The sequence below is a fragment of the Theropithecus gelada genome, chromosome 5 (genome assembly GCF_003255815.1).
Source record: "Theropithecus gelada isolate Dixy chromosome 5, Tgel_1.0, whole genome shotgun sequence".
Classification (NCBI taxonomy): Eukaryota; Metazoa; Chordata; class Mammalia; order Primates; family Cercopithecidae; genus Theropithecus; species Theropithecus gelada.
In genome coordinates this window covers 142,141,428-142,168,054 of record NC_037672.1, presented here as the reverse complement: position 1 = coordinate 142,168,054, position 26,627 = coordinate 142,141,428, and the positions used below count along the sequence as shown (strand labels likewise).

The 26,627-nt window shown below is 37.3% G+C and overlaps 1 protein-coding gene across 3 annotated transcripts in view; it reads left to right on the top strand.

The window, feature by feature from the left end:
* The window catches only part of OTUD4 (OTU deubiquitinase 4), a 48,455-nt gene extending 26,229 nt beyond the window's left edge, over window positions 1–22,226 (top strand). For all 3 annotated transcript variants that reach the window (XM_025384715.1, XM_025384714.1, XM_025384716.1), the window contains exons 11-21: window positions 2,648–2,742; window positions 4,374–4,477; window positions 4,580–4,766; window positions 9,524–9,686; window positions 11,521–11,644; window positions 11,954–12,009; window positions 12,498–12,578; window positions 13,591–13,729; window positions 14,287–14,547; window positions 15,862–15,902; window positions 17,201–22,226. In XM_025384715.1, the coding sequence (XP_025240500.1) occupies window positions 2,648–2,742; window positions 4,374–4,477; window positions 4,580–4,766; window positions 9,524–9,686; window positions 11,521–11,644; window positions 11,954–12,009; window positions 12,498–12,578; window positions 13,591–13,729; window positions 14,287–14,547; window positions 15,862–15,902; window positions 17,201–18,421 (2,472 nt within the window). In that variant the 3' untranslated portion in view covers window positions 18,422–22,226. The remainder of the gene's footprint in view (window positions 1–2,647; window positions 2,743–4,373; window positions 4,478–4,579; window positions 4,767–9,523; window positions 9,687–11,520; window positions 11,645–11,953; window positions 12,010–12,497; window positions 12,579–13,590; window positions 13,730–14,286; window positions 14,548–15,861; window positions 15,903–17,200) is intronic.
* The last annotated feature ends 4,401 nt before the right edge of the window (window positions 22,227–26,627 follow it).

The window sequence follows — 26,627 nt, the reverse complement described above, 5'->3', positions numbered from 1 at the left end:
GCTTTTTGACTCATTTGAATACATTGTTAAAATTGTATGTATCTGAAACTGTGGCATTCCATCACATGATCTTTAAAAACAATTCAGCCTTTGGTATTAACTTGGTTCAAAGAAGTAATGATAATAACATATCAGATATTGAGGTTTTTTTGTTAAAATTGACTGAAATTGATTCAATATTGACTATAGGTCATTTAGTTTTATTTATGAAAATCATCTTGGATGATGTTGATACATACATAATGTTTACTGTTGGACTGAGGAAGGAAAGTGAACCACAGAGAAGTTTTTGCCAATTAATTTGAATATGCAGCTGCCCTGGGTTTGAGTAGCTGATGGTTAAAAGGAGAAAGTTGGATTAAAATCAGTGTTTCTTAATCTAGTAGTTAACCCCCTCACTTCCTCCCCTGCCCCCCCTACCCCCACTGAACATTCAGCAGTGTCGAGAAATTTTTTACTGTCAAAACTGGGAGGGTGCTACTGACATCTAGTGGGTAGAGGCCAAAGCTGTGGCCAAATAGTCTACAGTGCACAGAACAGCCTCCCTCATCTCCCTCTAACAAAGAATACCTAGTCCAAAGTGTCAGTAATACTTAGGCAGAAGAAACCCTAGGTAAGATAATTTACAAAGTCTCTTCTTGTTTTTTGTTCCTTGTTTATGGAAAAATATTGCTATTTCAAAAACAAAAACAAAACCACATACACAAAAAATGTTATGTGGAAGTTAATTCTTATCAGAAATTACTTCCATCAAAAAGTGTTGCCTTTTAAAAAACTACTTTAAAACAGCCATTGGCAAACATTTATTTTTGACTTACAGAGGAAACATTTACTTTATGATAAATTGGCTTTTGTGAAGTCATCTGATTAGCCAGGATTTTATCTTAAGAACCTTTAATAGTTCTCGTTCTGGGGTATTTAAAGGTGAGGAAAAAGAGAACATGATTCATTCAGGTACTGCCTTATGGGATTGTCATAAATCTGCTCTAATTGTGGAAGGGAATTGTGGAAGCTTTTACTACATTGATTGGGAAAACTTGAAAGAGAACAAACGAGATTAAATCTAGGGTTTAAAGGTCTCTCTCCTCACCCTTCTCAACAGAGAAGAGAAGATGGCTTATGCTGTATCACTAAAGTCATGTTATTTTAAGTCAAGCATATTTCCTTTGAGGTTGAAATTGCTTTTGGTAAAGTAGGTGCTTTTGATAAAGTAAATGGTAAAGCACATGCTTTTTTTTTTTTCCTTTTTAAAGTATTTTATTTCCATCTGTACTACTTGACCATTTTATATGGATAACATGGTCATTGGATAATTTGGATAAAATTTTAAGAAACTGAGATGACTCTAAGGTGACTTTTGTTTACTCGAGTGTGTAAGATGTAGTTTAAACTTTTGATTAGGACTAAGTTCAGAAAATTTTTTTATTGTGAAACTTTTGAAGGAAAAATGTCTTGTCATTGATGAAGAATGAAATACCAGCTTGAGGACTTTGGTTTACTACTAAAAGTGGGAGTTTGCTTAAAGCATTGTCCTGTATGTTGTACTTGGCAGGTACACAATTCAGTGTGGGCAATATAACAATAGGAAGAAAACTTAGGCTTTTTTCCTCTTTTATCAAGGATTTACAGTTGCATAATATTAATTGCAAGAGAACAGTTAATGGATCTATTTTTAGGGATAAAAATCACAGTTGCACGTTTTTAATATAGGAAAAATGGTAAGATAATAATTGTAATAATAGTTGCTCTCACTTGTAGAGTGGTTGCTGTGTGCAAGTTATGTGTATCCTCTTACGTGTATCCTGTGCACCCTCATTCCATCTCCATGAGTTCTGTGACGTAGGTACTATTATTAGCTCCATTTTGCATTATGAGGAAACTTGAAAGGAGAGAAAAATAACTTGCCCATGGTCATGTTGCTGGCAAGTGGAAAAGCCATACCTGGAAGCCTGGGGTATGTGGGACCATAGCCCTGCCTTCAGAACCAGGGCATGTTGCCTCTTTTGTTTAGAGCCTTAACATATTGTGCTCCTACTTTTTGAACAATTTTGAAAATCAGTTTAGAAAAGAATTTAGAGGGACAAAGAAGAAAAGGTTTTCTTTCTTTTAGGTAGGAGATATGGAGGTCTGAGAGGTTAAGGAGATGGATTTTATTGTAGACCTCTTTGGACTTACTTTGTTTTTACTGATAAACTTTATTTTCTGTTTAATTAAAGACAAAATTTTAAAATCTGGGTGTGGTGGCTCACGCTTGTAATCTCAACACTTTGGGAGGCCGAGGCAGGTGGATCACTTGAGGTCAGGAGTTCGAGACCAGGTGGGCCAACACGGTGAAACACTGTCTCTACTAAAAATACAAACAAAACAAAACAAAATAAATGTAGCCGAGTGTGGTGGCACGCACCTGTGATCCCAGCTACTCGGGAGGCTGAGATAGGAGAATCTCAGGCTTGAACCGGGGAGGTGGAGGTTGCAGTGAGCCAAGGTTGCGCCTCTGCACTTCAGCCTGGGTGACAGAGCGAGACCCTGTCTCAAACAAACAAAACAAACAAACGAAAAAACACAGGAAGTCACAAAAAACTGATTAATGCAAAGGAAGCAGGTGACTGATTTTTTTTTTCCTTTTCATTTTTGGAATGTTTAACAGGTGAGGTTGGATCACAATGGAAAATTTTTGAATGCAGATGTTCAAGGAGTTCATTCTGAGAATGGACCAGTTTTGGTTGAAGAACTGGGAAAGAAGTATGTACTACTCTTCAGCTAAGGCGTTTACTGCCTCTTCCATTTAGCCTAATCATGAGCATTTTAAAATGGCTTTCTGTATTTGCAAATTCAATGAAAGATATTGCCCATGTATAGAAAGTGTATTTGGGCCAGGGGCGGTGGCTTATGCCTGTAATCCCAGCACTTTGGAAGGCCAAGATGGGCGGATCACAAGATCAGGAGATCGAGACCATCCTGGCCAACATGGTGAGACCCCGTGTCTACTAAAAATATAAAAATTAGCTGGGTGTGACAGCGTATGCCTGTAAATCCCAGCTACTTGAGAGGCTGAGGGAGGAGAATCGCTTGAACCAGGGAGGCGGAGGTTGCAGTGAGCTGAGATCGTGCCACTGCTCCCCAGCCTGGTAACAGAGCTAGACTTTATCTAAAAAAAAAAAAAAAGTACATTTGTTCTGACCTCTAGAAAAGCACTAAATGTGCAAATTTAGTATTTTGCACATTGTCAAACTTTGAATGAAGATTGTTTTGTTGCTTACTATTTAAAATGTACCATTGTGTGCACAAAGGCAGTTCAAGAAATTGACTAGATCGTAATATGGGAGCTTTGGAGGGATTCATTTTAAATTCATTCAGTACTGCATTGTGTGTAGTTAGTGTCCAGTCAGTTTGTCAGATGGAGTAGCAAAATATTATTGGCTTACCTTATACAGTGTTATTTTAGAGCACCTTTGTTTCAGTTGCTGCTGGGCTTTATTAGAGAAAAAGGTAGTAAGTCACACCTTAAACTTTACTGTGGAAAAATTTGAACATATACAAATTAAGAATAGATCCCCAATATAACCAACAGCACAGTTTGAATCCCAGTATAACTCAACACCCATTTTTAGCAACTCACAGCATTTTGACCAATTTTTTAATTTTTTTTGAGACATAGTCTTGCCTGTCACCCAGGCTGGAGTGCACTGGCGCAATTTAGGCTCACTGCAACCTCCGCTTCCCGGGTTCAAGTGATTCTCGTGCCTCAGCCTCCCAAGTAGCTGAGATTACAGGCATGTGTCACTATGTCCGGCTAATCTTTTGTATCTTTAGTAGAGACAGGGTTTGACCATGTTGGCCAGGCTGGTCTTGAACCCCTGACCTTGTGATCCTCCCACCTCAGCCTCCCAAAGTGCTGGGATTACAGGCATGAGCTGCCTCACCCGGCCTAGGCAATATTTTCTAATCTATTTTCCCTAATATGTTTTTAAAAAATGAAAATGAAATTGGCATATTTTGAAGGCAATCCAAGCATCACACCATTTCTCCAGTGATGTTTATATGTTTCTCTAACAGAATAAAGACTTCCTTCCCTGCCTTAACTGCAGTACCATTATCCTACCTAAAAGAATAAGTCATTCTGTATTTAACTTTTGCTGAGATTGTGATTTAGCCCTCTTTTTTTTAAATTAGAAAATATGCTTTTGATTAATATTTTATTTGATTAGAATTACATCTGGATTGGTAAATGCTGTTCGTACCTTAATTCTAATTTATTTTAATGTAAGAAATAAAACTAGAAATTCTTATATAAGCTGAAAATAAATACGCAGAATATTTAAGTATTCTTACTAGGGTATTTTAAGCTATCACAAGTCTTTTCCCCTTTGAAGGCACACATCAAAGAACCTCAAGGCACCTCCCCCAGAAAGCTGGAACACAGTGTCAGGGAAGAAGATGAAAAAACCTTCCACTTCTGGACAAAATTTCCATTCTGGTAGGAGCACATCAGGCTATCATTCCTTTGGGTTTGGGATGATGGTACTTGGGATTGTTTATAATATGAATATTATGATGTACTTTTGGGTTCTTATCACAGATATGGATTACAGAGGGCCAAAGAATCCAAGCAAGCCAATAAAAGCCCCATCAGCACTACCTCCTCGACTGCAGCATCCTTCAGGAGTAAGACAACATGCATTCTCTAGTCATTCTTCAGGGTCACAGTCTCAGAAATTCTCCAGTGAGCACAAAAATCTTAGCCGGACACCTTCACAGATCATAAGGTAACCTTCTTGAATGCAAGAGAAGTATAGAAATCAAGAGGCATTTGTTGCATTTGCCGCATTATGTGCGTTTAAATAATTATAACTTTGTGTTCATATAATTGTCCCTAGATTAGTATTAAGAGCATTTTGGATAAAACATCATGTGAGGGTCTCAATTCTTTATAATTTTCTTCAAACAAGGCAAGGAAGTATATATAGAGAGACCTTTATTTTTTAGTATTTTTTCAAATGGTTTGGGAGATCTTATTCTAGCCCAATCCTATTCTGGCACTTAATTTTCTGGTGGCTTGTAATATGGTAAATACTGGATTCCAGATTGCATTTCTATTTCCTTGGGAGGTGAGGATACTCCCATTTGTACAGGAACTTAAAGCAGCCCAAAATTGTTGGTTTACTTTGATAAGTTTTGATTGTGGTAATGTCTCTTAATACTGAATGGGGCTACAATTTTAGGTCTGTGAAATTGTAAATATCAACATTCTAAGTATCCAGAGACAGATGAACTTTGAGGATCACAATTTTCCTGTGCTATGTGGATTTTAATTTTTCCCTAGTCTACCCTTTCTGTTGAGTAACTTTATAACCCTTTGCAAGAGCTTTATTTGAGAGGCTGTGTCTTATGTTGAAGCTGTCTTTATCATGCAAATATGACTGTGTTTCCTGTGGAGTCTTCATAGGTGACTATGACAAGTACTTTTCCCATCAAAGCACCTTCTCAATTACCCGAAGAGCTGTAGCATCAGCTTATGTGTTTGCTAACCCTCTGGTCTTTAGTTCCTTTATATCTGGCATTTGGATGTTACGTTCTTTGTGAATGCACTTAACATTTTGTCACTGAAGATATATAGGCTGGTGTGAAGGTCATAAGTTATCTCAGTTGATTGTTCACAGTCAGTTACAGGTCAAACTCCTTGTTCTACTCTTTCACCCTTTGTCGCTACTGTAGTTGACTTGTCTTAAAAAGAAAGGAAATAAATATGTTTTATGTAGCATCTTCAAGACAGAGTTGTAGGTTCTTAAGCTGACATTTATCAATACTATAAGCTGACATTTATCAATACTATTTTAGTTTCTTGGTGCTGTTGTAGCAAAATACCATAAACTGGTCATCTTGAAACAACAGAAATTTATTTTTTCACACTTATGGTTGCTAAAAGTCTGAAATCAAGTTGTTGCCAGGGCCATGGTCTCTCCGAAGGCTCTAGGGGAGAATCTGTTCCATGCTTGCCTCCTACTTCTGGAGTTGACTGCAGTCCTTGAGGTTCCTTGGCTTGTAAGTGCATCACTCCATTCTCTGCTTCCATCATCACATGGTGTTCTCCCCATGTGTCTCTGTCTGTCTTTTCTCATAAGGACATTAGTCATACTGGGTTTAGGTCCTACCCTATTCAGTATGACCTCATCTTTACTTGATTACATCTGAGAAGACCCTATTTCTAAAAAGGTCATGTGCATAGAGATTAGGAACATGAACATGAAGGGGTGGCCTGCCCCTCCACACCTGTGGGTGTTTCTCGTAAGGTGGAATGAGAGACTTGAGAAAAGAAATAAGACACAGAGACAAAGTATAGAGAAAGAAAAGCGGGGCCCAGGGGACCAGCGCTCAGCTTACAGAGGACCCACGCCGGCACTGGTCTCTGAGTTCCTTTAGTATTTATTGATAATTATCTTTACCATCTTAAAGACAGGGGAGTGGCAGGACAATAGGATCATTTTTAGGGAGGAAATTAGCAGTAAGACATAAGAACAAAAACCTCTGTGATATGAATAAGTTCAAAGGAAAATCCTGTGCCTTGAGATAAACCTTTTAGCAACATTGTTTCATCCTATCACATGGGGATAAACCTTTGACAATACCTAGCTTTCTTAGGCAGAGGTCCCTGCGACCTTTGGCCGTGTACGTGTCTCTGGGTAGTTGAAATTAAGAGAATGGTGATAACTTTTAACCAGCAAGCTACCTTCAGGCATTTGTTTAACAGACACATCCTGCACAGCCCAAAATCCATTAAACCTTGAGTCACCGCAACACATGTCTCTTGCAAGGACAAGGTTGGGGGTAGGGTCACAGATTAACAGCATCTCAAATACAAAACAAAATGGAGTCTCTTATGTCTACTTCTTTCTATATAGACACAGTAACAGGCTGATCTCTTTCTTTTCCACACAGGAACATACCTTTCTGAGAAGCACAGTTCAATCCATAACAAATACTAATGATTCTAATCTGTTACATTACCTCTCCCGAACAGACAGAATTTATGCCACTAATCAACTAGTTTATGGCTGAATTTTGTTGTTTGGACATTGGCCAAACTCCAGTAGCCGCTGGTGGTAGCTTACTCAATGCACGAAGAGTATCTAAGATATTAACTTACTTTGAATGTTAGCTTTGGAAACCTAGAAATAGAAAGTAACTATAGAAAGATTATAGGCAGAAATTAATTGTTTAATAACATTCTCATTTTTTGATAGAAAAAGCAGTGTTCTTTTTCCTTGAACACAAGGGTACTCTTTAGTGATTTAAAGATTAAAAAAGGAAATACACATAGACTACAAAATGGCTAATTTAAATAAACTTGTTTATTATGAACTGAATTTATAATCTGGTGTGTTTCTGGTGTTGACTCTGATCGCCTGTGAATTGGTACATGCTCAGACAGATGTCTTGTACCAATAATACTTTTAATCAAGTTTTTTTTTTTTTTTTTTTGAGACAGAGTTTTGCTCTTACTGCCCAGGCTTGAGTGCAATGGCGCGATCTTGGCTCACTGCATCCTCCATCTCCCGGGTTCAAGTGATTCCCATGCCTTAGCCTCCCGAGTAGCTGGGATTACAGGCGTGCACCACCACGCCTGGCTACTTTTGTATTTTTATTAGAGACGGGGTTTCACCATGTTGGTCAGCCTGGTCTTGAACTCCTGACCTTAGGTGATCAGCCCGCCTCTGCCTCGCAAAGTCCTGGGATTACAGGCATGAGCCATGGCACCCAGCCTCTAATCAACAGTATTTTTAATACTATGAAATAGAGAAGCATATCTTATTAGGATCCTTTTATATGTGTTAGATATATGTGTTACTTGGTATATAAAAATACTTGATGGTATGTGACAAGGCAGTGATAATTAACACCATAGACATGAAACTTTAGAGATTTTTTGACATTGTGACTAATTACATTAGAACCTAGTGGTATTTGCAGTTTGTTGTTAGGTTAGTATGCCTTCTCCATTGTGTGTGAGAGCGAATTTTACTAACGTATTAAAACAAGTTTAAAAACTTTATTGAATATTTAAAGTAAGAACATTTAAAAACTTAGTCAGATTTTAGAATTTTATAGCTAACAATCCAATAGATTTAAGCCCAGTACAGTTCATCTTCACTGTATTTCTAATTTGTAACACATCACTTTTGAATTTCTTCTAGTTATAGAGCAAAAGAGAACTGTAGTGCTGGATATGAGACCTTCATGGCCTCTTACTTTTTCCAGTTTTTCCTCATTGATAATTGTCTCTTCCTGTGGAGAAAACACAAAATATAACCAAAAACCAAGCAAGATTGCCATATATGCTTTCATTAATGTGGCTATCCAGGAAATACTGTGGCTGAATATCTGTCTTCAAGCTAGATGAAAATAGACTGTGGTAGCTTCTCTCTGAGGATGAGATGAAGATCATACAGTAGTGGTCATTTTTTTGGGGTGATAGGAGATAGTGACAAGGTAGTGCTAATTTGGCAGAGACTCCTGACAGTTGCTGAGTCCTCTTCAAAATTTTTTACCACTGGGATTTGGGAAGGATTAGTCTAAAATAGTGAGAGTCCAGATTTTCTATCCCTCCCTTTTTTCATCAGTACCATTGGGGTTGACATCTGTCCTCTTGTAATTAGAGTGTGATTGTAAGTGGGACTGTGTAAGGACGTGAAATGGCTATCTATTTCAGCGGTAAAAAAAAAATCAGATGACATCATAGTGCTCTACTCTGTTGAGGAAATATTTCTTTGTACTGTGACAAAGTATTTTTCTTACAGGTTTTAGATTTTCATGTTCCATTTTTGAAGAACTGTTAGACATGTTAGAAATAGTATTCATACTGTCTTTAATAGTTATAAGCCATATAATACATTAGGGTTGGATTATAGGGTACTAAACTCTATTCATGAATTTCTTGTCATCCTTTTTTGACCAAAATTATGTTGAAATGACAGCAGTCTTACCTGTGCAATTGGTATCCAGCCTGACATGTTTTAGTTTTTCTTTTTCAGCTCTCTGTCTCCCTTGGTGGTGTCATAAACAAGTGGGAAGATGGTCCTGCTGTCTCATTGGACCTTTGGACCATTCCCCTTTATTTAGAACAGAAAGTGAGAATGCTTTTGAGACCTAAACTAATAATTTTCCCTTTGAGAATTAATTCTTAATGAAAATATTGGAATATGGTGTAACAAGTATATACAGTTCTCACATTTCTTCTTGATGAAAAGAAAAAAACCTCACTCATTTTTGTATCATTTGGAAATAAGTTTTTTTTTCTTTTCCCCTCTACCTCCCATTGTTAAGTTTGTCTTCTTGACTCTCTGTAAGGGCATGCTACAGAAGCTTCCATTTGCTAAACATTTATTAACTAGGCTGCCAAATGTTCTAAAATGTCATTGTAGCTAAATTAGTAAAATGTTTGTATTGCAAAATAGATCATTTTATTTTAGGTACTCAGTATAGTTTGTCTTTTTTTTTTTTCTGACAAGAATGTTTTATTTGACAGAAAACCTGATCGTGAAAGAGTTGAGGATTTTGATCACACCAGTCGAGAATCTAACTATTTCGGCCTTTCCCCAGAAGAGCGCAGAGAGAAGCAAGCTATAGAAGAATCCCGTTTACTCTATGAGATTCAGAACAGAGATGAACAGGCTTTCCCAGCCCTTTCGGTATGTATGAAAAGATAGTTTAAAAGTTATTGTATAGAAGTTTCTCTTAATACAGTTTTTAGATTAAGCCATAGTTCCCAAGGGTAAACTAATAATTTTTAAACTTTAAATACTTTAAAGATCACATTTTTTTCACATTTTTCCTATTTTTCCTTTTCACATGTTTAGTAATATCTCTAGACCTAGAGATATTACTATAAGGTTGATAGAGTTGAGGCAAGTAAACTGGTTTGTTCACTTGTAGTGTTTAGCGTTTTCTTTTGAACTAAAACGTGTTTAATTTGTTAGCAAAAGTACTATGTAGTAGAGGTTCATGATTTAGTTAATCCATTACAAGATATATGTGTAAAATCAGGAAGCCTTTTTGAGAGCTGTCTTTCAGGGTGTTTGCTGTTGGAGGTGGTAACACATGTCATCCTGAGGCTTTGTCCTTTCTCCATGTGTCAGGCTGTGATGGATGCTTCTCTGATAAAAGAAGTGTTCTCTACCTTCAGGTTTCTTAATTCTTTTTGGGAAGTCAGAAGGGAAAACTGTTCTCATGTAGAATGAAGTATGTGCTCTCTGAGGTGGGTTTGTTGGCAGCAAAGAGGAGGGGTACCTAATTCATTCTCATGTCTGGGAGCCTGTGCCTGTGGTCTTTTACATCTTGGTAAGTAGTACCCAAATGACCTATGATCCAGAATGGTGGTTGGACACATTTTCTTTTTAGAGTAGATTAAATAAATAGTGGACTGTTATGGGAGGTTACCCAGTATACCAGTATAAAACATTAAAGCGTCACACACTGAGGTCTGTCTTCTGGTCTCTGTGGACTTCCTTAGGAGTCTTGAGGAGGAACTCAATTGAAAACAGGTGATCTGGAATAGCAGTTTAATCTGGCACAGGCATTGGAGTTTAGGAATTATTGGAAGAAGTGCCCGAATCCATTTAGGAATAATTGAAGTGCCCAAATCCGTACATAAATAAGCATCGTTTATGTGCTGCGTACATTTATCTCTCATGTCATATGTGTTATTATATAAATAACAACTACAAATTGTTTAAGCTTGCATTCATACCTTTTTGCATTTTTCAGTTAGTGAATTGTAAAAGTACAACTACTGTAATGTGGGTACAGATTGTGAAATTTCTTTCTTGTTAAGAATGAGATCTTTCGTACTCATCATTTTTAGACTAAGGAGTTTAATACTGATTGCTTTTGATAGTGGCTCAAATTTGTTTTCTAGAAAACTCCTGTTAGCGAAGACTGAGATCCTCCTCTTAGCTGTGTGGAACATTTATTTAGAATGCTAAAACAGGAACCTAGAACCTTCAATGATAATTTAGCTTAAAAACCTGACTTATTTCAGTCCCTGATCTCATGCAGAGTTTAAGTGTTGCTGACCGTCAGTAAACATTTCATTGATAAGAATCCTTGTGCACTGTATTTGCTAATTTGCACTTAGGTTCTCCCCAACTCCCCACCGAAAAATATGGCACTACAATGACTTTTTTGGAAGGTTGGCACAGAAGATGTTGTTTTTGTAAAGAAAAGTTGTAGGGTAAAGGTTTGGTCAGGGTGGCTTCCTGAAATAGGGATATGAAGATTAAGTCTGCTAATCTAGGCTGAAATCTGATTGCTTAATCCTTTCGACTTTGTGATAAGACTGTTAATCTAGGGTGTATAATTAATTATGGACCCTAGATTCTATCTTCTTTAGTTTCAGTTCAAAAATACAAGGCTGTGAATTTTGAGATTTTTAGAAGTATGAAGAATAAGATTAAATACAGGATTTGTTCATATAGTTGTTGGTAAATCTTTAACACAAAATGCTGGGTTTTGTTCATTTTAAAGAGCTCATCAGTCAGTCAGTCAGCTTCTCAGAGTAGCAACCCATGTGTCCAGAGAAAATCATCACATGTAAGTGATAGAAAAGGAAGCAGGCGGAGAATGGATACAGAAGAACGAAAAGACAAAGGTAAGTTATCTCATCATTCGAAAGCAGATGCTAGAGATCTCTTTAGATGACTGGCTTAGTGCCATATATTTGGGAAGGAACACTTTTTAAGTTGTTAAGTAGTTTATCTAATGTCACATATTTTGAGTGTTGTAGAGAAGCATTGACTCAAACTAAAGCATGTTAAACGCTATTCTAAAAACCACATTTTCACTGGCTAAACATGGTTCAAATAATACTTTTGGCTTCTTCTATCTTCGTATTTTGTTGTTCTGTGTTCAGACATGACTGGTGGCTTATGCTGTCTTTTTTAATCTTGATCTGCTGCAGACTCTATTCATGGACATAGTCAGTTGGATAAAAAGCCTGAACCAAGCACATTGGAGGTAAAAGTTTTAAACACTACTTACATCTTTTCTTTTTCCTTAATACTATGATAGTACAGCAGGAAGAAGTGGAAGAAGGTGAAAATCAAAATTTTATAGCTGTGTATTAGGAAAGTAGAAAAGCAGGGAAAAGATGATGGGGATTGAGAAGTCACTCACAAATTATGTCTTCAAGGTACATTAGGGTGCCCTGCCTGAATTGTTAGAAAGTAGCTTTTATTCTCTGTCCCTCTAGAGTGATATTTTTAAAGGAGAAGAGTATACTGTTTGAAGCCTTGCCCCCAATGAAAACTGCCCAGTAGTTTGATATAATAAAGATGTTCAGGCAAAGTTAGCCTACTTGTTGAAGATAAGATATAATTGGAAAAAATACTCAGTGGTGAGAGGGTTCTATCAGATACAGGTAGGGTGAATTATAAAAGGAAACCATCAATTATTCCAGAATGTGGGTCTCTGAAATACAAAACTTTTTTTTTTTTCTTCCAAAGAATATTACCGATGATAAATATGCAACAGTTTCGTCACCATCAAAGTCAAAGAAGTTAGAGTGCCCTTCTCCTGCAGAACAAGTAAGTATATTGTTGCATTTAATATTGAATGCTCTACTCTCTGGGTTTCTTTGCTCTGTATATAGGATCATTTAACAACAGAAAACATCAATATGGGAAATGGAGAATTTTTTCTAGCATCACAGTTTGGCCGTGGTCATGATTTTTAAATGTATTCTGATGTTAGTCTAGAATGTTCTCTATTTATGGAATGTTATAGAAATAACCACCATTTTCTGGACATTGAGACCATTCTTTTGAATTGATTTTGAGTATATTTATATTTGTTACCGTTATATTTGATACTTTGTATTACTTTGGTAGATTTGCTTGAAAATTAGATTTTTGAAGGGAAACTATGAATTTCTGCTTTATTTCAAAATTTAAAAGATTTGTCTGCATCAGTTATTTCACAGATGGGAGGGAATGTACTGATTGAAAAGATTTGAAAAATATGCATTAAAAAAATACCAGTTTACAGATTTCATGATGAACCTGTGTTCTAGCAGACATTTTAGTTCTTGATCCTAATACAAGAGTAGAGAAAGTTAAATGTTAAATGCCAGGAAGCATATAGTTGTATGAGGAGTTTTTCTAAATAATCATGAATTTCAAGATTTCAATGATTTTGCTCACTTGCCTTAAAAGTATTGTGTTGTATTTAACTCTGCTAGTGGATAGGTGCAGTGGCTCACGCCTGAAATTCCATCACTTTGGAATGCCGAGGCGGGTAGAGCCCAACTCTTGAGCCCAAGAGTTTTGAGACTAGCCTGGGCAACATGGTGAAACCCTGTCTGTATTAAAAAATGCAGTCCTTGTTGGTAGGCAACCCTTGGTTAGGATCAAATTTGTTTGCATATTATCTTTAGCTGCTGTGTGTTTCTCTTACATTTCTAAGACTATAAAGGGCTGTTTGTACTTCATTTGTATAAAAGGCAGGCAACTCAATATGTATCTGGTGGTTAGAATTAGTGTTAAAGTAAAATGACCTCTTGTCTTTTTCTGTCTTCCCCTACTCACTCCCTTCTTGAAGAAGCCAGCAGAGCATGTGTCTTTGTCAAATCCAGCTCCCCTTCTAGTTTCTCCAGAGGTACATCTAACTCCTGCGGTGCCTTCTTTACCAGCCACTGTGCCAGCCTGGCCAAGTGAACCTACAACTTTTGGACCAACAGGTTAGAGAAGGGTTTAGAAAATCTAGCCAGCCAAAACACCTTTCTAGTCAGAGACTTCAAACTCTTGAGTGAAAGTTTGACCTCCGAGCAGGGTTAGGTATGTGGAGCCTCACAGAGCTTTCTGTGATACTCTGCTTTGCTCTGCTTCCAATGTGGAAAGACCATGTTCATTTGGTGTTGTATTCATCTGACATATGCCCTCATAATCTCAGGAGCATGATGTTTGAGCTGGTTGCTTTGGTTGCTCAGCACTAATTAGCACCACGGTTTGATGCTTCCTTCGTGGGCCAGCTGTTTATGGCCCCGTAATGAACCCCTTGACCAGCCCCATGTCTTACACGTGCCTGCAAGAGCTACTGTTAGAAGACATTGACTCAAAGCTTGTGTCCTGGGCATATTTCCTTCTTTGTGTCCAGGAGGGCCCTTGGTTGATATTAAAAGGTACTACTTTAGATTGGCTATATCAGTTATATAGCATTCTTTATAGGTTAATGTAAGCATATTTGTAAAGATTTTCATCTTTTGTCATTTTTGATTCCTTTTCTTCTTGTTTGTAGGTGTCCCTGCTCCAATTCCCGTTTTGTCAGTGACACAGACTTTGACCACTGGACCTGATTCTGCTGTATCCCAAGCTCATTTAACACCCTCTCCAGTTCCTGTGTCAATACAGGCAGTTAACCAGCCCTTGATGCCTTTGCCTCAGACATTGAGCCTTTATCAAGACCCACTCTATCCTGGGTTTCCTTGTAATGAAAAGGGAGATCGAGCCATTGTACCACCTTATTCACTGTGTCAGACTGGGGAGGACCTGCCTAAAGGTGAGCTCCTTCTCCAAGTTCAAATTGACTTTATCAAGTCCAAACAAGCTTAGTAAGAAATGAAGAGATGTAAGTAGAGGTCAGAGGTCTGGTTTCTTAGTAAGCTCAAGGATGGGAAGGCAGCAGAGGTTTAGCTATTAGTCATTCATTCTTGTTTCAGCTTGATTTATTAGAAAAATGTATTAGAATTTTTTTTTTGTTTTGAGACGGAGTCTCTGTCGCCCAAGCTAGAGTGCGGTGATGCGATCGATCTCAGCTCATTGCAACCTCTGCCTCCTGGATTCAAGCGATGCTCCCATTTTAGCCTCCTGAGTAGCTGGGACTACAGGCACCCGCCACCATGCCTGGCTAATTTTTTTGTATTTTTTAGTAGAGACAGGGTTTCACTATGTTAGCCAGGATGGTTTCGATCTCCTGACCTTGTGATCCGCCCACCTTGGCCTCTCAAAGTGCTGGGATTACAGGCGTGAGCCACCACACCTGGCCCAGAAAAAATTTTTTTTAATGTTTCTGGCATACTTGTAATGCTAGTGTGCTTAGTAATGATACCTCCTTCTGTGTTTTTTACATAAACGGACTTGAAACCATTCTGAATTAAGATCATAATAATTTCACTAATTAGATACCTAAACATGGGTCTGCATTTCAGAATGTAGTGGCTGTTAAAGTACTATATTTAATATGTCTTATTTTTGTTTAAAAATTCTTTTAAAATTTACTTTCCCCCTTTATTTTTAAGGAATTTGCCCCTCCCTCATTTTTAGTTTGCAAAATTTTATATCTGTAAATCTGAGTAATGCAATGACTACTATATGCTGTTTACCTGGATTTATGTGAATGTTTTTGTTTTATTAGTTAGTAGTTTGATGTTTGTGTCTATGGGTAAATGGCTCATGGTAAATGAATACTTGGAATACTATTATCTTACTAATGATGCTACTAATAAGTTAGGTTTTATGTTGATTTTACCATTCTCGACATTTTCATTTCCTAATTTTTAAACCCCCAGAAAAGTTGAGAAGAAAAGCACCTGAATGTCCTTTACCCAGATTCAGTTTTAATAAGATAAAAATTTCAGTCTAAGCCATTTTGGGATTTACATGCTAACAGACAAAGCATATTGAATCTGGAATTAACCTTTGGTAACAGCCTGTTTTTATGTTATGTTATATTACGGTTTTTATCTATGTTTTGTTTCACAGGCTAGAGAAAACAACTATAGTAGGTAAAATTGTCTTTAGAACTATATGTTTAATGAGGATGATAAAAGCTCTGCAGATATATAATTTTAACAAATGATTACTTTATTTTTAGATAAGAATATTCTTCGATTTTTCTTCAATCTTGGTGTGAAGGTATTTACATTTTATCATCTTAAAGTCAGTTTATTCATTAATACTGTTTTAAATTATTACTAGTGTTAACTCTTATCCTGTCAGTCAGTAACCTAAAATTTGCTAAATCTCATTATTTTAAAAACCAGCATTTTCCGTACTATATAGTTTGTTTTTAGTGCTAGTAGAGGCTCCAGTTTTACTTTTTGTCTTGACTGGGATGGCTTAACCTGTGAGTATATTCAAGACATAGCTGCATCTTTGGGCAGCCTAATGGAAATGCCCTCGCTTGGGAATTAATTAGATGCAAATCTGAGCTTGAAGTTCTGCTCCATCACTCTTCAGCTGAATTTCCCTGGGCAAGCCGTGTAGTGTATCTGGGCCTAACTTTTTCATTTATGGAATGGGGGTAATATTCTTCACCTGCCTCCATTATTGAAAAGATCAAAGGAAGTAACGTGTACATCCTCCTATATAAGATAGTGTGGTTGTTGACTAGAAGAGCAGAGGTATCCTTTGGGAAATGGTCAGTCTAGAAATAGCTTTTCTTAGGTTGGAGAACTCTGTCCTTGTTAACGTTAGGTTTTCTCCTGTCCTACATTAGTTTCTGTGGGTTTTAGACAGTCAAACTATGAAATGAAGTGCCCTACCTTAGCCTGCTGACCACTTTCATAAAAAGAAACTTGATTATTTTACCATCTGCTGCATTAATTGGTTAATTTTATATTTAATGTTGATTTTAATTGGTTAGCCAATTAGCTAACCAGTTATACTTTCTTCATATTTTGGATTTTAGCTGAAATCTTGCAGAGGAAGGATTTGGAATACTTAATTTTCAACATTATCCCTTCCTGATTAGAGGTCTAACTTAATCCTTACATTTGGAGTACTCTTGGGGGCTCCTAGAATTGTGGAGTCCTAACATTGGAGATCATCTACTCTCATACTGGCATTTTCCCAGTAAAACAAATTCAGATGTTAACTGGCCTGCATGGGGTGGCACAATGAGTTAGTGGTAGAGCCAGAATGTGAATGCAGGTCTAGCTAAACAGTCAGTGATAGAAATACTATCTCCTATCAACTTAGGAGGACTTCAGATTGGTTTTAGGACAGGAGCAAGCAATGGAGTCTTAAAGCAGTGAATTTTGTAATTCATTTTCATGTTGGTTATTACAGTGATTTAGTATTTGGACTGTAGATTATATGGTCTTTGTAGGCATGAGAAACTTACCTTGAGCCTAGTACTTGTAGATTGATATGCACCCAAACCTCTCTTTTTTCGCCTCTTTTGTTTATTTAACTGTTTTGTGTCTTTTTAGGCATACAGTTGTCCTATGTGGGCCCCACATTCTTACCTGTACCCGCTGCACCAGGCCTACCTGGCAGCCTGCAGGATGTACCCAAAGGTCCCTGTCCCTGTTTATCCTCATAATCCCTGGTTCCAAGAGGCTCCTGCTGCTCAAAATGAAAGTGACTGTACCTGTACTGATGCCCACTTTCCTATGCAGACTGAGGCCAGTGTTAATGGTCAAATGCCACAGCCAGAGATTGGACCGCCGACATTTTCTTCACCTCTGGTTATCCCTCCATCTCAGGTGTCCGAAAGTCATGGACAATTGTCTTACCAGGCTGATCTTGAATCTGAGACCCCTGGGCAGCTTCTGCATGCTGATTATGAAGAGTCACTAAGTGGCAAGAATATGTTCCCCCAACCATCTTTTGGACCCAATCCATTCTTAGGTCCAGTTCCTATTGCACCTCCTTTCTTTCCTCATGTTTGGTATGGGTACCCTTTTCAGGGATTCATAGAAAATCCAGTAATGAGGCAGAATATTGTCCTGCCCTCTGATGAGAAAGGAGAATTGGATCTGTCTCTGGAAAATCTGGATCTGTCTAAAGATTGTGGTTCAGTTTCAACAGTAGATGAGTTTCCAGAAGCCAGGGGTGAACATGTACATTCTCTCCCTGAAGCAAGTGTGAGCAGTAAGCCGGAAGAAGGCCGGACAGAGCAATCATCCCAGACACGAAAGGCAGATATGGCATTGGCTTCCATCCCTCCTGTAGCAGAGGGAAAGGCTCATCCTCCCACTCAGATTCTAAACAGAGAGAAAGAAACTGTGCCTGTTGAACTTGAACCTAAAAGGACCATTCAAAGTCTGAAAGAAAAAACAGAAAAAGTAAAAGATCCTAAGACTGCTGCTGATGTGGTCAGCCCTGGGGCCAACTCTGTTGATAGCAGAGTGCAAAGACCAAAAGAAGAGAGTTCAGAAGATGAAAACGAAGTGTCTAATATTTTGAGAAGTGGTAGATCTAAGCAGTTCTATAATCAAACTTATGGAAGCAGGAAGTACAAAAGTGATTGGGGCTATTCTGGTAGGGGCGGATATCAACATGTGAGAGGTGAGGAGTCCTGGAAAGGACAGCCAAGCAGAAGTCGGGATGAAGGTTATCAGTACCATCGAAATGTCAGAGGACGACCATTTAGGGGAGATAGGAGGAGATCAGGGATGGGAGATGGCCATAGGGGACAGCACACTTGATGGTTGTTGCTGAAATATTTTCTAACAGAAACTCTTAGGTGGAATGTTTCTGAAGGCTTTAAAAAAATACAATAAAGTAAAAACCCCAATTGGAACTCTTTCCCCTCCCCAGCCCCCTTACCTTCACTCCCATACTGGACAAGACATTTTGGACATGACTTCAAGGGGACAGGTTCATTCCTGGCATTGCCAGTTATCTTCATTCAGAATCTGTTTTATTTATCAAGCGACTGTCCCCGTAAAAAGTAGAAGATAAGTTTGTTAAAGTATTTTTTATAAACAGCTTAATATAAAACATTATAGATTTAGTGTTTGGCTTTTTCCTTATAAGTTTATAAGTTTGATTTCAAATGTTGGAAATGTGTGCTTTATAGTGTTTACTAAAGTGACAAGAAAATATACCATTTGACACACTATAGATTCCAAACATAACGTTGCACCAAATAGAAATGTATATTTTATTATGCAATGCCTTAGTCATAAACTGGGCTCAAACAATTCTCAGCCTAAAACACTGTTGTCTTTTAAAATGCTTCCAACCCAAAGGCCTTTCATCTCAATATCTGTCAAACTTGAATAATGTCTTCTCTTTAATATTCACATAAGGCAGCCTATTAACTGTGTCTTAGCAATGTTGTATATAGTTCTTTTAATATTCATAAGGTATATTTTTGAATTTTGGTATTTGTTGAGATTGCATAGAAGAATAGTAGGAAATCCAATGAAATGGCTGTTTCCACCAAGAATTCTTAGCACTGGTGTAAATATCATGGTGCCTACTCGAAAGAAATGTAGATGCTATGCATTTTGAAAATAATCTGCATCAGTTAGAACTGCAGAATTTTTTTTAATGCCACTTTAACACTAATGCACTGACAGATTCTAAATATTTTGTGAGAAGAAATGTTAAAAATTTTTAGCTTGACAGGTTTCTAGAGTTACTGTGTATTTTTGTTTTTTTGTTTTTGTTTTTTCCCCCTTGAACCATTGGTTGTGTATCACTTTCACTTTACACTTGCATGTTCTACTTGTCAGGGCTGGAACTATTGTATAGAAGATAATATGATTGTGACTTTCTAGTTCTTTTCTAGAGGATGCTGCTAGAAAATGGTTTTGCTTTGCATTTTATAGCTTGTTACCCTTAGGTAGGTAACAAATTCCATCCTGCTTTCTTCCAGTCTTTGCAGTATTCACTAGAGGTTCCCTTTGCATGTTGCACTCTTCTCATTTGGAGATTGGACTCTCTGAATTAACACAGTATTCATTCATCTGTGTTATTTGTAAAAATAACTGTAGCTTGTATTTCTTATTTGTACATACCAATGTGAAAATCCACTTTTATTATGTTGAGATTATCTTCTGATCAGGAAGTTTGAGTGCTATGCAAATAACACAGTAGTAATTTCTCTTTGCATGCCATGTGTAATATACCTAGCCAAAACCAGATGTGGTGACTTTCTTTTTTTGTAAAGCAGATTACTTAAGAAAATACAATTCACTTGAATTTGACGAACGGAAACAGATGAGTTTTCTGGGTTCTCTGATAACTATGGGAATGTTTGGATGCCAGCTGGGCTTAGTGAATCGCCACTGTACTGTAATAATGGTTATTTACCTCTGTGCTGTTTTAATTACCTAACGTCTGTGTAACTGCTGATTTGAGTAGTGATTAGCATTTAGATAATGTAACAGGATTTTAGAGAGCACTTTGAAAGATAACATTTTATTATGATGGTGCTAGGTAAAAAATTGTAAAGACTGGGATGGTTGTGTGGAAAAAATTTTTTGAGAGAACCTATTGAAAGGAATTTGTTGTCACCTTCTAAACTAGAATAGTTGTTGAAGGTACCGCTTAAGCCATTTTTTTTCTTAACATCAGTGGCTCAGTTAAGGAATGAGAAGATAGAGGGTCCTCTACTTTCAGCTCATGCTTTTTTATGTAGGACTAGCTTACCTGATTTTAATAAAAATCACATATTGATATAAACACCAGATTTGAAAGTTCAATGTGTTTGATCTCAGGAGTCCAAAATAAGTTGTTGCTTCTGGTGTCCTGCATTTTATTGACTGGGGTTTGATCTCAGCTTCTGAAAATGTTTAAAAATTGGAAATACTATTCATGTCTTCATTGTCACTTTGTCTTACCTCAATTGAGTAACAGAAGATAGTTCCTGAAGGAGACACTGATTTGCTTTCTGTTTCTCATCTCTCACCTCTTGGATATGATGGAAAAAGTGCTTGAAAGAGAATTTTAGCAGATGGTACTTTTCTCAGTGACCTCTGGAATAAAAGAACTGACTTTTGATAGTTTTAAAATTAATCTTTGCATGAAGGTTGGTTTTCTTTTTTTCCTTTAAGTTTGTTTTTAAATGTGTTAATTAGTCCAGGGGATTTTGCCTTATGCTGAGGTCAAACTAAGGCTAAGCAAGCTTTTGTCCTTCATTTTAACTGTTTATGTCATACTGTATGTTGACATATTTCTTTATAAGAGAATAGAGGCAAAAGTATAGAACTGAGGATCATTTGTATTTTTGAGTTGGAAAATTATGAAACTTCACCATATTATGGTCATACATATTTTGAAGAACAGACTGACCAAAGCTCACCTGTTTTTTGTGTTAGGTGCTTTGGCTGAACTTGATTCCAGCCCCCTTTTCCTTTTGGTGTTGTGTATGTCTCTTCAAGTTCATTTGCTCTCAAATAAATCTTCAACTCTTGCCCCATGTCCTCCTTGGCAGCAGGATGCTGGCATCTGTGTAGTCCTCATACTGTTTACTGATAACCCACAAATTCATTTTCATGGCAGGGCTAAGCTCAGACCCTGCCTTGACCTGGCAAGAGGAGGTTTTCCCAGACCACAATGCCGATATCTTATTTAATGCAGACTGTATTCTTGCAGTGTGTTGTTTTTTTTGTGACTCAAGGTTGAATTAAAATGCCTGTGAACTGCAAACTTGCTTATGATTGACTTGGTGCAATAAAGTTCCTTTCTAACCATTTCTGGTTTAGAAAACATTCAGCCATCCTAGAAACTAGCAATATTTATTTTTGCCTCTTTTGTTTTACCTTCCTTTTTAGATGAGGTAATGTTTTGTCTTTTACTTAAGGGTACTCAGCAAGGTCCACTCTAGTGTAGCTGAAGAGAATGCATATTTGGCTACACTGTTTCTGTTTACTGTATTTTGCTCCCTACTTTATGTCTAAATGCTATTGTTTTTGTTTAAAATCCTAATAATGTCTCATTTTCCAATATGTTATTTTCAAATAACTAAGGTTTTGCTACTAGTGTCAGCCATTTACTCTCCCACTAATTGGGATTATTTTTTAAAAGAGATCTTTCTCCCTGAAATAGAAGTTTTAGAAAATCTTAGAAGAGGGGTGGGTGCATGTCTTAATGCTGGGAAGCGGCAACTTTGGGGTTGAACTTACTTGAATGGATTAAAAATTGCATTGTGTTACAGAGCTAGAAAATTTTATGTATGAAAAACGATAATAGCCTTACACTGAGTACAAATAATACTTTAAGAGCATGTGAAGATGTGATCATTTGTGATGTTACTTGTAAAAAAAAGTATATATACATATCTTTTGAAGTGTTAAAAGGAAACTAGTACTTTATATTCTTTATCATATCACTTTTTGTAAGTGTTGAATATATTCCTGTTTATTTTTCTATGTTCTGTTTTGTAGCCTTAAGAAGTGTTTCAAACATATCTGAATGTATAAAATAAGAGTAAATGCCCTACATGGTGTGATGCTGCATTATATATAAAACTGTGTGCATATATTAAATTTTGTCTCTTGATTCTGCTTGTTATTCTTTGGTTCCAGGGTTAACCAGGTGTAATATAGCATGTAAATCTTAAGAATTTTTGTAAACTCCTTAAAATAAATGATTTCCATGACATTTTTCCAGCTAGAAGACAATTCTCCTACATGCAACTAAAAGCCATGTAGAATTTATAATCTATGGGTACTGTAATTTTCCCTACTTTATATAATGAAACTGAGGCCAAGTTATTTGCTTAGGGTTATGCAACTAATAAGTGGTAGAACTTGTATTTGAGTCTAGTTTTAAGTGATTTTATAGCTAGTGCTACCATTTTTTTCTGCAATGACTAAATGGGAATGTGCAGAATATCTAAGAATATGGATTAAATTGTTTTTTAATGGTTTTTACATTTAGCGTTCAGTGATATTTATGTTGGCTAAAGGTGAAGCAAATTGAATGTTTTGAAAACAGTGTACTTACTTTGTATAAAGTATACTTTACACTCTGAAAACTCAATTTCTTAAAGCCTATTTTTCTTTATAAAAGTTACCAAAGAATATTATCAAGTCAATACTTGTTTACATACAACATGAACTTTCTGTTAATCTGGCTTCCTCAGGAGGCCAAACCTGAAACAAGAGCCTCTTTCAGTTTAAGTATTTGACAGAAAAGTGAGTGATCTAGGAACAGGGTCAGCAAGCTGGGAAGGAGGATGAGCCATTTTAAAGATGATGAGAGTTGGCATGTGGAACTTTTATTTGAGACTGCTTTAGGAGCTGAGTAAAATAGAGAACCTTGTGGGAAAGGGAGGAAGGAGAAAAAGGGGAAACATTTTCTTGGCAGTATGCCGTGGGTTTATCCATGGAGTCAATAGAAAAGCCAGTGTGAGAGCTGGTTAGTAAGAGGTGTGTTTGTGGCTGGATTGGGGGGCTCTTGCAGAACTGGTCACACCAGAAGTGAATGGGAGTGACCCAAATTAAGTCAGTGGTCTCCAAAGTGTCTGATACAAAGGGCCTGCTTTTCACTTTGAATAATTAAACTTTCACTTATCTTTCAAAGACTTATGTCTGGGACTAGGGCATAGTATGAGAATGTAAATAACTATGAAAGAGGAAGTTTAAACACAGCTTCCCTTCATAAACTTTTGCACCCTAACTTAATCTGTGAGTTCTTCATGAAACGTAGACCCCCAGAATACTTTAATAGGGTTGAGTTTTCTAAGAAAAGCTACATACAGACATTGGTATAAACATTAGTTTTTGAAACTGATTTTTCTGTAATGAATTCATTAGAGAAACTGGGGCTTTAGAATACATAACATTCCTGTAATTATGTTTTATTTTTCACATTTAGTAAAAAACATTATAAAGATGTTAATGGTAGGCCAGGCGCTGTGGCCCACATCTGTAATCCCAGCACTTTGGGAGGCCGAGGCGGGTGGATCACGAGGTCAGGAGCTCAAGACCAGCCTGACTAACACGGTGAAACTCCGTCTCTACTAAAAATACGAAAATAAGCTGGGCGTGGTGGCACGTGCCTGTAATCCCAGCTGAGGCAGGAGAATCACTTGAACCCGGGAGGTGGAAGTTGCAGTGAGCCGAAATCATGCCACTGCACTCCAGCCTAGGCGACAGTGAGGCTCCGTCTCAAAAAAAAAAAAAAAAAAAGATGTAAATATAGATGAGTGTGGTTCTTAAGGCCTCCTACCCCTATGAATATTCTTAACTGGCAGGTTAACTGATTGATAACAAAATTCTATGTAGTAAGCCAATTTCTTTTTTAAAAAATGAGAACCTTGGCTTTGGACTAACAACCTTCAGATGAAATAAACTGCAATTTACCTATCTAGGGATATACTTGTTACTTGTTGCATCCTTCCAAACTAGTAGTAAAAGCATTTAAGTATTTTATAGTTTTATAGGATACTTTTATAAATGGAGACAAGAAACCAGAAGCACAGACATAAAGTGACCATTGACGTGGGAGACCTATACTTACGCACATGCAAGGTTGGGAGCTGGAACAAACATTTTCATTAAAGCCAGTCATCCCAGCGAAAAGGAGTGAAATAAAAAATTCCCAGACAAAACTACCTTGGCCTGGGGTCCAGTTTCTTAAAGGCAAAAAACAAAACCACCACTGAAAGAAAATGTTACCACATTCATTTAGGTTTGAGGTCCTGAAAGTCACAAACTAGGAAAACTGAAAAGTGGTTCCAGGGTGGTAACACACTAGGCTCTGCTGGCAGAAGGCAAATGGAGAGCCTCTGAAGGAAAAGACCTCAGCCAGGGAGGTTTCTTGATGTTGCAAAAAGGAAACCAGTGACTTAACCAGATTTAAACAAATAGGGATTTCTCAAGAAATGTGGAGAAGTGGCTGCTGGCAGTTGTGCAGTGTTTTGATGTCAGGAGTAACATTTTTGTAGCTTGTTTTGCATTTCCCTTATATGTATCACCTTACGGGCATAAAATGCTTGCTCCATATACTACACCCTCAAGAAGCAGTACCAGATAATCATTTCCCTTTATTAGGAAAACAAGACGTTTTCTTGAGATACTGTCTAGAAAACCCTCAAGAGGTTTCAATTTACTGGTTAGAACTCTTGCAGTTAGGTCATATGGCTTAACTGCAAGAGACTAGGAAAGTATGGAAGAGGATTTTCTATGTCTTAGACCAATTATGACCAACCACGTGGGACTGGGCATACTGTCTCCCTAACAAATTGGCAGAAGTGGTAGTGGTGGTGGTGAGTACAGGGCTGAGGAGAAACGGTATTTGCTACACAAAATCTCAGAATTTTCAGATACAGCCTCACTGAACATCTCACAAACTGAAACACTACAAAGGAAACCATCTTCAGCACAGTATGCACCCAACTTTAGACCTGCATGTATTAATTGGACAGAGTAGAAAGGTTTTAAAAAATTAAGATAAAGGGGTGAACAATTAAAGTAGAAGCTCTGGAACAACTACTGTCTTGATATTTCTGCTTCTCTAACTGGCCTTGCTTTATCTCTTCAATTCCTACTTTCAGCATGTAAAAAACTAACTTCAATCTGGAAGGCACAGAAAGCTCATCACAATCAGCCTGTATCCATCATTTCCTTCCATTAATCTCTTAAATGCCCATGTTCCTTTCTGCCTCTCACCAGACATGTATTTTGCTTTTCGTGGATTATCTCACTTCTCCTTTTAACTCAGTAAGATGGGTGCTATTACTGTTTCCTGGGACCTGATAACTTTCTGTAGTCCTTTCTGACATTCCAACCCAGAATGATTACTTTCTCTCTGAACCACTCACTGAGTGCTCACAACAGACTAGGCACTGGGGTTAAGGACTTGACATACCTGTATCCAAATATATTGATGAACATGAAGGAAATTATAGAACACAGCAGTTTTGTAGTCTTTCTACTTTCTCTGAGACATGCAGGTTCATTCCTTCAATACAGTAGACCACTACATGCCAGACACCATGCTATATATACTGAGTGTTAAGACAGATACAAGACTGGACTTAAAAATGCTTGTAGTCTAAAATTATTAGGTTAATCTAAATTACAAAAATTAGTTGTAGCATCAATACACTGCCTTTAAGACTACACGAAGTGAACACAGAAAATATGGATTATCCAGTGACGATTTAAAAACTTCAATGGCCGGGTGCAGCGGCTCATGCCTGTAACCCCAGTACGTTGGGAGGCCAAGGTGGGTGGATTACCTGAGGTTCAGTTCGAGACCAGCATGGCCAACATGGTGAAACTCCGTCTCTACTAAAAATACAAAAATAGCTGGGCGTGGTGGCGGGTGCCTGTAATCCCAGCTACTGGGGAGGCTGAGGCAGGAGAATTGCTTGAACCTGGGAGGCGGAGGTTGCAATGAGTGCAGGTCGCATCATTGCACTCCAGCCTGGGTGACAGAGCGAGACTCCACCTCAAAAAAAAAAAACAAGCCCAAAAGACAAAAAAAATTTCAATGATTTTTAATCCATGCAAAATGTAAAATTCAAAGGGTATTATATATGCATATATATAAATGTCTCCTTTTTCTATTTGATCAAATTGTCCTTGTCAAAAGCAATCTGAGTATTCCTTTGTATATTTCAATATTCTGTATATTTTCACAAAAATGGTAGTATATAAACTGTTCCAATTTTTTGCTTTTTAAGTATTTGAGACTTTTTCCAATTAGGACATATCAAGTCGTCTCATTCTTTTTGCTAACGTCTGCATTGATGCTCTATGTAATACTGGTTTTATAAATATTTTTCTTGTGTTAGCAATTGTAGGCCTTTCTATTGCTATGTAAAATTTTAAGATCCATATTTTAAATTTCATTTACATGAAAATACTTTTAATATATATTCTGTCATTAGCAGTAAGTAGAACTGTGCTCTTCTTATATCACAAGTACTTTCTTTAAGACAATCCAGGA